The sequence below is a fragment of the Prinia subflava genome, chromosome 12 (assembly GCF_021018805.1).
Source record: "Prinia subflava isolate CZ2003 ecotype Zambia chromosome 12, Cam_Psub_1.2, whole genome shotgun sequence".
Taxonomy (NCBI): domain Eukaryota; kingdom Metazoa; phylum Chordata; class Aves; order Passeriformes; family Cisticolidae; genus Prinia; species Prinia subflava.
The window spans coordinates 20,497,099-20,510,850 of record NC_086258.1 but is presented as its reverse complement, the minus strand read 5'-3'; the positions used below and the strand labels follow the sequence as shown (position 1 = coordinate 20,510,850).

Sequence of the window (13,752 nt, the reverse complement as noted above, 5' to 3'; positions counted from 1 at the left end):
TTCGACTTGCATGTCTGTTTATAGATACCTTTTTTCTGTTATCCAAATATCTTTGAAGTCTTCTGCTGCTGAAGTTGCTTAGAAGATTGTGTTCCTAAAGAATTTTAAAAGGCCTCCACCATTAAGATACATTTTTCATTCATTATGTTAATCTTGAATTAACACAATTTCTGCTGTTATTTGTGTGGTAATTATTTTGCTGTTCAAGATGCAAAATAATTATTCTTTCCTGAAATTAGCTTTTTTTAAATTCTGAAAATTATATAAGTTATGTAAAAAATAGGGTGAGAAATTAATTTCCAGAAATTTAAGTAACACTGAAGGAGTTACTTGAGAAGTTATGTTTACTTTTTTCCATAATAGCATATTAATTGGAAACTTCTGAATGGCTTAGAATTTCTTCCAAGGGCTGTGCTTTTAAATTATTTCACAGAAAATGAGAGACTTTTATTAAGTGACTGATTTTTATAAGAGGTTTAATCAATGGAAATGGTTGTGACAAACTTAAATTCTTCAACATCAGTCTTCTGTATAATCCTGCTTCTAATCGCATCACATCCCACTGCAGATTTTTGGTGGTGGCTTTGTTTTAATTCACTCTTACTTCCTAAGTCTAAATCTTTTATTGCTCCTCACTCATAATACGCCTCACATGAAATGTTTCTTGTTCTTGTTTTTGCTCTACATGGAATGCATGGGCTTTAAAGACCATAATTTCTTTGGTAAGGTATCATCTGCTCTGGGGAAATCTGCAGGGCTTTCACAATCTGAACTTTATTCAGCATGTCTTCTGTCTGTAACTGATACACTTCAGTATCTAACATGGTGTAAAACACAGTTGAGTGTTTTAAATGTAACTTTTTGTGGTCTAATACTTCTGCAACATATGCTGTGTTTGGTTTTTGACTTAGTACTGTAAAATCTTATAAATATACAGAGTAGCAGTGCTGGCCTGTGCTGAGTCAAGGATGTCTTTGGGCTTTAATTGATGTCAGTTTGGGAGAAGGTTGGGGGGGAAGCTAATTGTAGAGGGCAGGTTGGACCTGAAACTTCACTTAGCTCACAGTTCTTCTGATAAGTTTGCCGTATTTAAAATTCAGTTGACTTTAGACAATGGCAAAACATAAGTTTTGTAAAAGTAACCATTTTATATGCTAATTTCATGTGTTTGTTTCCTTTGGAAAGGAATGGGGCGTGAGGTTGAAAACCTTATTTTGGAAAACACTCAGCTGCTGGAGACAAAGTAAGTGAGAATGTTTATGTAAAAATACTGACTTCCTGTTATTTCATTATATCTTCAATATCCTGGTACAGAGTTGAAACTATACAAATGTGATTTTAGTTCTAAGAGTAGTAGGGGTGTGAGTATTTTGAATTTGTAGGTGTATTTGTCTGATTTGGTCTTCTAGAAATTAAGGACCTAAGAAGCAAAATGTGCTTTTATCTTTGTGAGGCTCCAAGAAATGCAGTGCTCTGTCCTTATGAGATCAACTCCCTGTCAGAAACACAGCTTAAAGTGCAGAGGCAAATCCACTGGAGCACTGTTGAGGAATTTATTTTAAGCAAACTGATTTATCAGTACTTTCTTCTAATAGAGAATGTGAATGTGTTTCAGTTTTGGAGATTTGGGGGGACTTGGTTTGATCTCTAAGAAAGCTGTTGTTTTACAGCAGCTCTGTGTAAGAAATGTGTAGGTCTTCAAAAATAGAACCATGCTGAAGCTGAACTGTGAGAGCATAGGCATCCTTCTAACCATGTGTTTTCAATGTTTGTGTAGAAATGCACTGAATGTAGTGAAGAATGATTTAATAGCAAAGGTGGATGAATTGACCTGTGAAAAGGACGTACTACAAGGTGAATTAGAGGCTGTAAAACAAGCAAAACAAAAGCTTGAAGAGAAGAATAAAGAACTGGAAGAAGAGCTGAGAAAGTAAGTTTAATTCTATGGTTGTTAAAAATGAAAAAGAGAAAAACTCTACTGTGGTATCTAATGCAGTTGCTTTTTATTTTGTATTTAGAGCTCGTGCAGAAGCAGAGGAAGCAAGACAGAAGGCTAAAGAGGATGATGATGTAGGTGTATATGTGTGTGTGGTTGTGTGTGTGTAATTCAATGGGACATTAGGAGTCTGTGTGTTTAGTTAGTGCTTATCTTGGTTTGGAAAGACAGGTATCTGTCAGGGAAAACTGGAGTTTCTCTTGGAATGGAGAATGTAAAACTCCCTCCTTCTAAATTATTACAATTTTGCAATTAGGAGCTTTCAGGCAAAAATATGGGAATAGGAATAACAGTTGTTTACTAGGAATATTAAAAAATACAAGTGCAGTAATAAAAAAAAAAATCAAGCAAGAAAGCAAACAAAAGCCCTAGAAAACCCTGGTGGAGTCAGGAATACGACCTGACACCCTGTTGGCCAGGGTGTTGGGAGCAGCCCAAATAAATCCTCCTGCAGTGACAGATGTGGGTCTGTTGGAGCAGAGATGATCCTGTAGGCAGGTTCAGTGGTGGTGAGATGAGTCCGGTTTTCCTCTGGGAATCCAGTGGAAAAGAGGAATGTCTGGGGTCCCTGTGTCCCCATTTTTATCTGGGCAGGGAATGGTTGGCTCCTCCCCCTGGGTGTTCCATCTCCCAATGGATGATGGAATGTGTCAGTCACTGGTGAGCCTCAATGGCCCATGAACAGAAGATATCCCCGAGGGGGGGCAGTGGTGACAGAGATCACAAACCCTGCCCCACCTGGTTTAACAGCTGGGCTGTTATCAGAAGGCATCCGCCCTCCTCCCCCTGGAGTTACAAGAGATAAAGGAAAAAGAAACAATCCCCCAACTGCTTTCTACAGATTAAATAGAATACACTTTTTTTTGATTACATAACCCAAGACAATGCTACTAAAACTTACTGCTTAATAAGTAGAGGTAAAATTCCTCCCTGTATAGAAATGACAAAAAATCTAAAGAGCACAAGTAACCTTAAATGGACAGTGATCAGTTTGCTTGCTTTCCTCTCTGCCCTCTATTATCACGCTCTTTTTTTGAAGAGCTGTTTTCATTCACAATTTATTGCATACAAAGAATGGGAGGAGAGGAAGGTAAAACTCAGATTTCCAAAGCCCCAGCCTATTTGAAATCTGGAATTGTGCCCTAGCCTGGCTGTTAGCAGGAGGCAGAGGGTGGCTCTGCGGGGCCCTGTGGTGCTCCTTTGTCCCTCCATGTGTGTGTCCTCGTGTCCCCAGAGCGATGTCCCCACGGCGCAGCGGAAACGCTTCACACGCGTGGAGATGGCGCGAGTGCTGATGGAGAGGAACCAGTACAAGGAGAGGCTGATGGAGCTGCAGGAGGCTGTCCGATGGACTGAGATGATCAGGTGAGAGGTGTTATAAACGCCAATCCAATTCCAATTAATAAAATTTTATTAATTAAAGAATTACGAGATAGAAATTTAGGCAAAACCAGCAATCGGAAGCACATGGCGATGCCCAGGATCGACACTGTGTGAACCAGTTACAGCTTCTATTGCACTGTAAACCCTTGTTCATGAATTGGGCTTTTTCAAGGTCCTTGTTTTATACAGGTTATCTGGCCCATGGCAGAGGATTTCCCCACAGTTCTTTGTTTTCGGGGTGGTTTTTTTGAATTTATCTGTCTTCCGTGCTGCTGAATGGGGTTTCCCCATGAAAGGATGAGTGTTAATTTCTTTCCTCCATTGTATGAATGGGAGATGAAGTTCTGAATGGAGAGGCGTCCCTGTGATTGTATCTCAGTGATGGCTGGCGTTTTCAGGTTCTGTTGCCCCTGCAGGACTGATTTTGATCTTGATTTGTCTTTCATTCTGGTGTCAATAGTGGGCTCCTGATTCCCAGCAAGGCATTGTCCTTTCCTGAATAGCGACCCCTGGGTATTGCTTGTCCTGAGATTAATTGGTTTCGTGTCCAACCTGCTTGCATTTTTATTTTACAGAAAATATTTACATTCTACATACACAAAAAACCCACAAATTAATATACTGTATTTATTACAGAGGGCTCTTCAAGAATCCTTGACAGAGCTCCTTGGGATTTTTAGCTGCTGAGTGATCTGGTCAGCGGGGTCATTGCCTTCTGCTTGTTTTCCTCATGCCCATAAAGAACATTGTTTTAAGTAGTGGGCGTACAGTTTGTCAGAATGGTTCTTGGTGAGACCTCAGAGAAGATGTGTTACTTCATATGATGTGAAATACACACTTTTTTTTCAAGGGATGCTTATTTTGGAACAGTTACAGAAGTTGATAATTGTAAATAACATTAATCTGGTGGGCAGTAAAATTACTCTGTGTGTACACATATCTTGTGATGTGAGAACAGGGATAGTGTAGTCTTCAGAGTGAGCATAATGTCTTTGGAAGGATTTGGGTTGTTCAGGATGAAACGGTTCAAAGTTGTGTAAGGTGTGTTAAATATTAGCAATAAAGATGCTCATTTGGTCTCATTTGCATCCTGAATATTCAGTTGTTTGGAAGGTATGGTTTAAAAACCTAAGTGTTCTGGATCTCTGTTCTAAGTGTTTTGGCTCTCGGCCCAGCTCATCTTTGTCCCTGACCACAAGTACCAGAAGCTGTGGTGCTGCCTGCTGGCCAGGGACAGCAGTGACATGTAATTGTTCCCATTGTCCTCGTGCCTGTGACCCTTTGGGAGGAAAAATGCACATTCCCAACAGCCATGGCTTGTTCTTCAGTAGCAATCCTCTCCTGTCTCTTATCTATGGCCATGGGAACACTCACTTTATCAATTATTTACTGATGTATTGAAGATTAATATATTGGCTTTTAAAAAAAAGCAATGGTTAAAATATTAAATAGGGGGCAGAATAATTTAAAATGGTTTGCTGCTTTCTTTGAGCTTTTTTTGTTACAAAGTGTTATGTAGACTTGTCTCTTCAGTCTGAAAAGTTGCCAGTTTGTTTGGGATGCAAAGAAATGTGGATGAAGTTTATTATGTAACTTTATTTCCTCTAGTGGGAATTTCAATATTGTCCTCTGATCAGTAAAGAAGTAGCAGTGTGAAAAAACAGGCTTTGTTGTTTTCAAGATATTACCCTTTTTTAAAAAATAAGAATTACACACTGTTCCATTCCTTTTCCTTTTTTAGTTTTTACTGACTCAATAAACTTGGAATTCATTTCTTGTAGAGCATCCAGAGAAAATCCAGCCATGCAAGAGAAGAAAAGATCAAGCATTTGGCAATTGTAAGTATAGAAACACAACTCACTGGCAGAAATAAAGACCCTAACCAATTAGTGGGCACATTTGTGTATGTTAGCTAATTATTTTTTGGTAGATGAAGATATCTTAACCCTTCTCCTCTTGTTGCCCAGCATGTCAACTGGGTAAGACTGGTCTGGAAGACAAAATGTATTGTAAGCTGTAGCATGTAGTGAGTGGCTGTGCACTTCGTGAAGTTAAATGCCAAGTGCTGGAGTTCTTTTGTAGCTGCATATGCACCAGGATTCTTGTTCTGAACATTTTTTCTGGATTCATTTTTATGATGAAAAGTAGAAACCTGAATAGCACGTGTGGATTGCATTTATTTCAGCTTCTTTTCCCTTTGTGAAGTACAGCTTACTGATTGTTACATTCTCCTTGCTGACTTCAAGCTCTTTAAATCTAAACCAGTGTTTTTCCCAAGATATTTGTCAAATAATCCTTTTGATGTTGTGATTTGCTGATAACTGTTTTCTCTTGTTGCATAGAAAATAGCAGAGTTTTTAAAATTCTCTGTGCATGAACTAATGTCCTTCATAGAACTGTCTTCCAGGTGTGTTGTTCCCATCCTAATTTTGTTGGTTCCCTGTAGATGTTAATTCAAGATGAAGTTCCCGTTAAATTTGATAAATGGGATAATAATCCTTTAAGAAGTTTTCTTACAGACATGAGTCTTTGTGCTTTGAGTGTTGCTGAGTGTGTGGTGGCTGCTGCTATGTTGGGCTCCAGTTTCTTACTTTAACTGTCTTGAGCAGGCTGGCATATGCTGTGTTTTGCCTGCATAGTCAAATTTGGATCTGTATCTGACAAATCTTGACTCTTGTCTTTTTCTCCTCTTCTAGTTTTAGTAGGCTCTTCAGTTCATCCAGCAATACAGCAAAGAAACCAGAACCTCCTGTCAATGTTAAATACAATGCTCCAACCTCGCACATTACTCCATCAGTCAAGAAAAGAAGCAGCACCTTATCTCAATTACCCAGTGACAAATCTAAAGCCTTTGAATTCCTCAGTGAAGAGTAAGACATTTTGGTTTTGTACTAGTAGATGTGCTCTATCAAGTGTTCACTCTTTCAGTCCTCTGAGATTACTAGCATGCTCGTAAGTGAAGTATCATGTTCTCCTGAAGTGAGTGTTGATTCATAAGGACTCAAGATGGTGCAGAGTGAAATGTGCAGCAGTGGGTAAATACTTAGAGCACCTGGCTGAAGTGTTCTACTTGATAAATACCACTGTCTTTCAAAAAAGTGTGTTTAGGCACAGGAGGCAACACTTGGTACACTTTTATATGCAAATGTTGTAGCTGGACAATTACTGTACAGGTACTTTAGGTTCACTTAAGAGTCAGGCTAACAAGAATCTGTAATTACTCTTTTCTCCTGTGCTTAGTTTTGGCAATATATCCTTGTGAGTTACAACTTCTAAAGCTCCTACTAGAGGTACACAACCCAAGTTCATTTCTTTTAAGGGTGCTGGCAACAGACTTTCTGGTTTTGCCTGTTTTTCACCAATCACTTAAAAATAGCCCACAGGAAATTTGGTGTTCTGATAGGTGAAAAAAACTAGGGATATCCTTGGTAACCCAGTGCTTCCACATTGATCTTGCTTGTTGAGCTTAAGAGCAATTCCCATTGCACAAGAGATTCTAAAGAGCATAAGTAAGAGGTTCCTCAATGGTGCTTCTTGCCCAGGACTGAAGCCAGTTTGGCCTCACGCCGGGAGCAGAAGAGGGAGCAGTACCGCCAGGTGAAAGCCCATGTGCAGAAAGAGGATGGCAGAGTGCAGGCTTTTGGCTGGAGTCTACCTCAGAAGTACAAACAGGTAGGATGTTTTCAAGTGGAATGGTAACAGCTTCCTGTTTTGTCACGTTTGAATAGGGTATGATTTTCACAGGTTGTGTTTGAGTGATTCCAGCTTCTTTTTTGTTGAACTTAGCAGTAAAGAATCTTTCTAAAGAAAACAATAATGCAGAACTCTTAATTGTGTTTAATAAATTCTGAGCATCTGATTCCAAAGACTGTAAACCTCTGTTAAAGGGAAAACTTTTCCTGTTTGTTTTTTACCTAGGTGGCAAATGGTGGACAGGGTGAAAATAAGATGAAGAACTTGCCTGTACCTGTTTACCTGAGGCCTTTGGATGAGAAGGATACCTCTATGAAAGTAGGATATTTCCAGTGATGATAGAGAGACTTGGGCAAACTATAGCTTGAATATTTTTGTTTTGGACTCAATTGCATTCTTTTTCAAATTAAGTTGTTTCTTTTTAAAACATAGTAAAAAATAATTTATGTCTCAGTAAAATGTGCATTACTTTAATTGTAATTAATAACTTAAAATGGACTTCAGCTATATAATAATGTTGAAATCACTTAGCATATGTAACAATGCTTATTTCTCTTTTTTTTGTTTGAGATTCAAGTGAAACATTTCTTTTTCTCCCAAGCTGTGGTGTGCTGTAGGGGTGAACCTGTCAGGAGGGAAGACACGAGATGGAGGGTCTGTGGTTGGTGCCAGTGTATTCTACAATGATGTAGCTGCTGTGGATGCAGATGGCAACAAGCAGCAAACAGGATCCCAGAATAGCTTAGATAAACTAGACCAGGAGCTCAAGGTAAGGTCATTTAATAAATTATATAGTTATACATCTTCACTGTGTAACTGTAGAGTAATAAAGTATTTTCTAATCAGATTCATTGGCAACAAATTTTCCTTGGCTAGTCATTAGCCCAAGATGTTTGGGTTATTGAATCCAACTATTAAATACTTTGATTCTTCCCTTGCTGGCAAATCTCAAGAGCAAATCAATTTTATATCAAAATTATGTACTGCTTATACCAGTGCTGCCTCATTTAAAAACCATTTGTGACATAACCTTTTATATTCTAACTGCCATGAATGGAATTCATATTAAGGGCAGAAAAACAAAGTCTATATTTTGAAGTGCTTTGGGATATCCCATTAACCTGTGGTGATACTGAGCATGGCAGTTGTCATGTCAGTAATGTTTTTATTTTATACTGGTCTAACTGTATAATTATGCAGTGTAATTATAATATTTTATATATTTTTAATAGAAGTGTGAAATATGAGGGAGCTTTATACTTCAGATACGTAGAGAACAAGTAACTACATGTAGTTTTACAATGGCATTGAAGATATTTAAATTCCTACATATTTATGTATATTTCTGTAGGTGAAAGTGTAAGACCATAAAAGATCAAAGGTAATAATTCCATTCTTGTCCTCCTTTCTGTTGTTCATTTCTGCCTTTGTTCTCCCTCAGGATCAGCAGAAGGAACTGAAACATCAAGAAGAATTATCCAGTCTAGTTTGGATCTGTACTAGCACACATTCTGCTACAAAAGTTATCATTATTGATGCAAATCAGCCAGGGAATATTCTGGACAGTTTCATTGTTTGCAATTCTCACGTGCTTTGTATTGCCAGTGTACCAGGTAAACACTTGGGCTGGTTCAGCTCCTGCTTTTTTAACTGTTTCTTATTCAGTTTATCTTAGGCAATGAAAACTCACAGGTTTGTTACTTAGTGTGATAGAAAGTTACTGTAGCACAGCAGTAAGAAAGTGTTTGGTTGTACATTAAACTATCTCATTTCTACTCTACTGTTTCACTCTTTGGTTGGCTGTTGGTCAAAATTAACTGAAAGTCAGAGAGATTCAGCAGCCAGGGGGAACTATTTTGTTTAATGTACTATAAACTGTGTGGAATTGTGAACATCACAAAAAGAATAATATGTTGGTTGCTTTTTTGACCTCTTCAGCCTCTTGAAGATAAGCAGCAAGTCTTGGAGCTCCCTGCAGAGGGAATCCTGGTTACATTTGAGTGTATTTTAAGTCTTGAAACTATAAGAGGATCGAACATGAGAAAAATGGTTTTTCTTCCAGAGCAAAGGATCTATTGCACCTAAATTCTTAAAGATATAGATAAGTGCCCTTGCATACATGCATTGTTATGAAATCTAATTGTAGAGGATGATATAATTAAAATAGAAATAAGCCATTTGGAAAACTGCAGATTAAAATACAGTGAATTACACTGTAGTGCAGCATAACTCCATCTTGCTTTTGTTTTGTGAGCTTTGTGGCAGCATCTTCCACCTTTGCTGATCATGTTAAAATGATCTTGTGGGTAGGGGGTGTCTGCATGTTAAATCTCAGTTGCTGGCAAGCTCATTCAGTGTGAAGCTTAGTTATTAGATAGAGAAGTGATTCAGCTGTATCCCTGTGGAAAACACCCAGTGACAGGGCCCAAGGGAATGGCCTGAAGTTGTATCAGGGGAGTTTTAGGCTGGATACCAGGAAAAGATCTTTCTCCACGAAGTGATGGGGCACTGCAAGGGCTCCCCAGGGCAGTGGTGATGGCACCAAGGCTGCCAGAGCTCCAGGAGTGTTTGGTCAATGCTCTGAGACAAAGGGTGGGGTTGCTGGGTGTCTGTGCAGGGCCAGGAGTTGGACTGGATCTTTGTGAGTCCCTTCCAGTGCAGGATATTGTGTTATTCTGAGTTTAATCTCTTTCAGGAGCAAGGGAAACAGACTACCCTGCAGGAGAAGAAGGCTCCCAGGAAGCAGATTCCAGCCAAGTGGACAAATCCTCCCTGTGTGGCAGCATGACCAGCAACAGCTCTGCTGAGACTGACAGCCTGCTGGGGGGCATCACCGTGGTGGGCTGCACTGCTGAGGGTCTCACAGGGGCTCCTGGAGCCCAGGACACCAACGGGGCCTCACCTGTGGCAGAGAAACAGTCAGGTGTGTGAGCACTACCGCGTGTGAGCACTACCGCGTGTGAGCACTACCGCGTGTGAGCAATACTGCGTGTGAGCAGTACTGCGTGTGAGCAGTACTGCGTGTGAGCAGTACCGCGTGTGAGCAGTACCGCGTGTGAGCACTACCGCGTGTGAGCACTACCGCGTGTGAGCAGTACCGCGTGTGAGCAGTACCGCGTGTGAGCAGTACCGCGTGTGAGCAGTACCGCGTGTGAGCAGTACCGCGTGTGAGCAGTACCGCGTGTGAGCAGTACCGCGTGTGAGCAGTACCGCGTGTGAGCAATAACCGTGTGTGAGCAATAACCGTGTGTGAGCACTACTGCGCGTGTGAGCAGTACTGCGCGTGTGAGCAGTACCGCGTGTGTGAGCAGTACCGCGTGTGTGAGCAGTACCGCGTGTGAGCAGTACCGCGTGTGAGCAGTACCGCGTGTGAGCAGTACCGCGTGTGAGCAGTACCGCGTGTGAGCAGTACCGCGTGTGAGCAGTACCGCGTGTGAGCACGACCGCGTGTGAGCAGTACCGCGTGTGAGCAGTACCGCGTGTGAGCAATACTGCAGCTGTGCCAGGCTGACCAAACACCTTGAGATGCAGCTGGAAATAAGTGGTGAAACTCCTGACTTTAACAGCATGTAAGCTGTGATAACATGAACTCTCTGTAAATGTGTAAATTGTAGCTGAGAACGTGGTGGAGGTGACATGAAATGGGAATTGGCAGCTGTTTCTTACAGGTACTTTTGAGAGAGTTCTTGTGCCTGCTCTAGAGAGAGGTTTCAATGTAATATGTGAAATGCAGATCTTGCCAAAGAGTGACTAAAATAAATGCCTTGGATTTTGTCAAGTCTTACCAGAGATTCAAGTAAAACTGATTATTTATAAACAGTCATACTGGTTTTTGTCATATGCCTTGCAGAGCTGTATGCTGATATGATTATCAATGGATATGTGGTGGTTGGCCTTGTTCACTGCTGTCCTAGTTAATCATTTAATGGCCAATCTGAGCCATCAGTCACTGGGTTGATACTTAAAGTGCATTTGACATTTGTTTATACAGTGCGACCTGCTAAAATTTGGGCATTTCTGATGTGATGTTTTTGATTCTCTTGTGGAAATTGTAACTGTCTGGCTATAGCAGCTATTCACTTCAGTTTTAAGTATCAAGTTCTGGCTCTTTTAAACAATAGCAAATTCTATTGCAGTTGTTAAAAAGTTTTTCAAATTTGTTTGTTTCATAGATACTGCAACTGAAAATAATTCAGTAGATGAGAACATTCCAACAGCAGAAGAGGCAACAGAAGCAACAGAAGTCAATGCAGGGACAGGAGAAGACACAGCTGATATTGCACAAACTGGAGTCTACACAGAGCATGTCTTCACAGATCCCTTGGGAGTGCAGCATACAACAGAGGCATCTCCAGTGTACCAGCCTAAGTACCTAGTCTCAGTCCTCATACCTTTTAAAATATATTTAAAAAAAAGAAATATGTTTGTAGGAATATAGCATAGGGACAAAATGACTATGTTTTTTTTCTCTTTTTAAGCGTTTTAAGGTTTATATGAGTAGTGTTGGTACAAGACTGCTTTGTGACTATCTTCAGCCATTCCCCAGAGATAATAATACTGCCAGGCTTGAATGGAACCTAGTTTTCGTTGTAAAAGTAAATGTCCACTTGAAGAAATTCATTGTTACTGAGGTTTTCATCTGTATGGTACTTTCCTGTGTTTTTAAACACTTCACATACTTCAAAAGCCAGTGTATGAACTCTGAGTAGTGAAGACCTGAGTTATAGCTTGACTAATCTGTGCAGTCCATTAAATGTATTTTAACTGCTGTTTTTTCCTAGTACTGAGTCAGAGTTATATAAGGATGTTGCAGTTCTGCCAAATGAGCAAGATCTAGTGAGAGAAGAAGCACAGAAAATGAGTAGCCTTTTACCAACCATGTGGCTTGGAGCACAGAATGGATGGTAAGGAAGTGCTAATCTTGCTACATTTATTTATAATAATTACTTTAAGCTTGCTTCTTGTGCCTATAGGCCTGATAACCATCTTAAGTCAAAATTAAGCACAGGATGATCTCAAGAGAGCCAAAGCCTTGAATGCTTTGCTGCATTTTTAGGCATTATAGAATTCAAAGGAGGTATTGTAGGTAATTAGCAAGCCCTTTTCTGTTAGATAATGCTTCATCTGCACAGAAGTTCTGCGGTTTTTCTGTAGTTAAAGAAATTGGTATGGTCTGTTAATTCCATAATTTTCGATATTTTAGTATGCTAGAAAAATGTATTGTAATTTTTACTGCGGATGGATCTGCAAGGGAGGTTGTAATGCTTTACACCTCTAAAAAAGCCATTCTGCTTTGTGGTAGTTCTTCCTTTCAGTGAATACATAGTTTCCAGTGGAAAATTTGTTTTCCCTTTGATTATGGATTTCAGTTTATAAACTAAACCCTTAGTTTATAAGGGTTTTGCTTGTGTTGCTTTTGTCTGGTAATGCTTTTAATCGCTCCTGATTTGTCTTTGCAGCCTGTATGTTCATTCGTCAGTGGCCCAGTGGAGGAAATGTGTTCATGCCATTAAACTTAAAGATTCTATTCTCAGTATTGTGTAAGTCCTAAAAGAATGTCATGTAAATCATAATGAATTTCTGTTAAAATGCTTTCCAAAGTAGTTTTATATTTCCTCCTCAGATATTGGGAATGCCAGTTGCCATAACTGCCTGCATGCTCTTTGAGGGACAGTGGAAAACTTCTGGGGAATAAGGAAAATGAAAGGGATCTTGTACCTGTAGAAATATATAGCCCCAAGGATGAGCTGTCTATGCAAAACAGTTATAGGCTGCTATCTTTGCTCTTTTCTTCAGGCATTGTAGCCAGATATTTCAGGCTCTCTGAACTGGATTTTGACCCCTTGTTACACCCCTTCTCTGGAGCTATATTGTAGAAATCAAAACACTGGGGCTAATGTGACTGTAAAAAATAGGCTGAAATATCAAATATTTATATCTAGCTTTAAACCTGCCTTCTGAATAGAGCAGTTTAACTGAGTGTGTTATTGTGCCTCCTTTCTCCCCAGACATGTCAAAGGAATAGTCCTGGTTGCACTGGCAGATGGGACACTCGCCATCTTTCACCGGGGAGTGGGTAAGGGTTCTGCTGCATCTGGAAATCAGGGATTTTTAACAGTAGTCAGGAAAGAAATGTGCCATTTACAAGTAATGTTTTGATAATGTATTCCCCAATGACCTTTTTTTGGGTTGTCATGAGAAATATTTCTTGTTCTTTCAGTTGCAGATTCAAGTACTGTTTGTGCACTGTTGTGGTGCATTCATGGATTATTTTCTTACTTTGTAATGGAGGATGGAAGCGATCTGAACTAAATAGGGAAAAGCCATCTGAAAGTCCACTTTGATCATCTCTCATGCTTTTTCATTATTGTCATGTCTTCTGTTTTGTTAGTGTTAAAAGTTGTCTCTGGGCAGGTCCTTTAATGAGAATTTTGTAAGCATCCCTTCAGAATTTCTGCCCAAACTGCTTCTGAACCAGCTCCATTCTTCAGCCTCCAGAAATAGGACCTAGAAGGAAAGGTCTTATTATGAACAACTGGAACTTACCTATTAGCTTGTTTTTCCACCTTATTCATTTCATCTTTCCCTTGTCAGGCTTAAATCCTTGTGCTCAGCATTTAAAAGAATTTAAAAGGTTGCACAACACTAATGCAAATACTGGAAAGATGCATGTGGGATGA

At 39.8% G+C, this 13,752-nt stretch overlaps 1 protein-coding gene across 4 annotated transcripts in view; it reads left to right on the top strand.

Moving 5' to 3' along the window:
* The window catches only part of SPAG9 (sperm associated antigen 9), a 65,178-nt gene that overhangs the window by 39,028 nt on the left and 12,398 nt on the right, over window positions 1-13,752 (top strand). For all 4 annotated transcript variants that reach the window (XM_063408984.1, XM_063408983.1, XM_063408985.1 and 1 more), the window contains 15 exons: window positions 1,186-1,243; window positions 1,778-1,930; window positions 2,019-2,070; window positions 3,231-3,361; window positions 5,161-5,217; window positions 6,076-6,249; window positions 6,922-7,051; window positions 7,298-7,390; window positions 7,674-7,841; window positions 8,514-8,685; window positions 9,768-9,995; window positions 11,245-11,440; window positions 11,854-11,976; window positions 12,532-12,612; window positions 13,081-13,148. In XM_063408984.1, coding sequence (XP_063265054.1) covers window positions 1,186-1,243; window positions 1,778-1,930; window positions 2,019-2,070; window positions 3,231-3,361; window positions 5,161-5,217; window positions 6,076-6,249; window positions 6,922-7,051; window positions 7,298-7,390; window positions 7,674-7,841; window positions 8,514-8,685; window positions 9,768-9,995; window positions 11,245-11,440; window positions 11,854-11,976; window positions 12,532-12,612; window positions 13,081-13,148 — 1,884 coding nt within the window. The remainder of the gene's footprint in view (window positions 1-1,185; window positions 1,244-1,777; window positions 1,931-2,018; window positions 2,071-3,230; window positions 3,362-5,160; window positions 5,218-6,075; window positions 6,250-6,921; window positions 7,052-7,297; window positions 7,391-7,673; window positions 7,842-8,513; window positions 8,686-9,767; window positions 9,996-11,244; window positions 11,441-11,853; window positions 11,977-12,531; window positions 12,613-13,080; window positions 13,149-13,752) is intronic.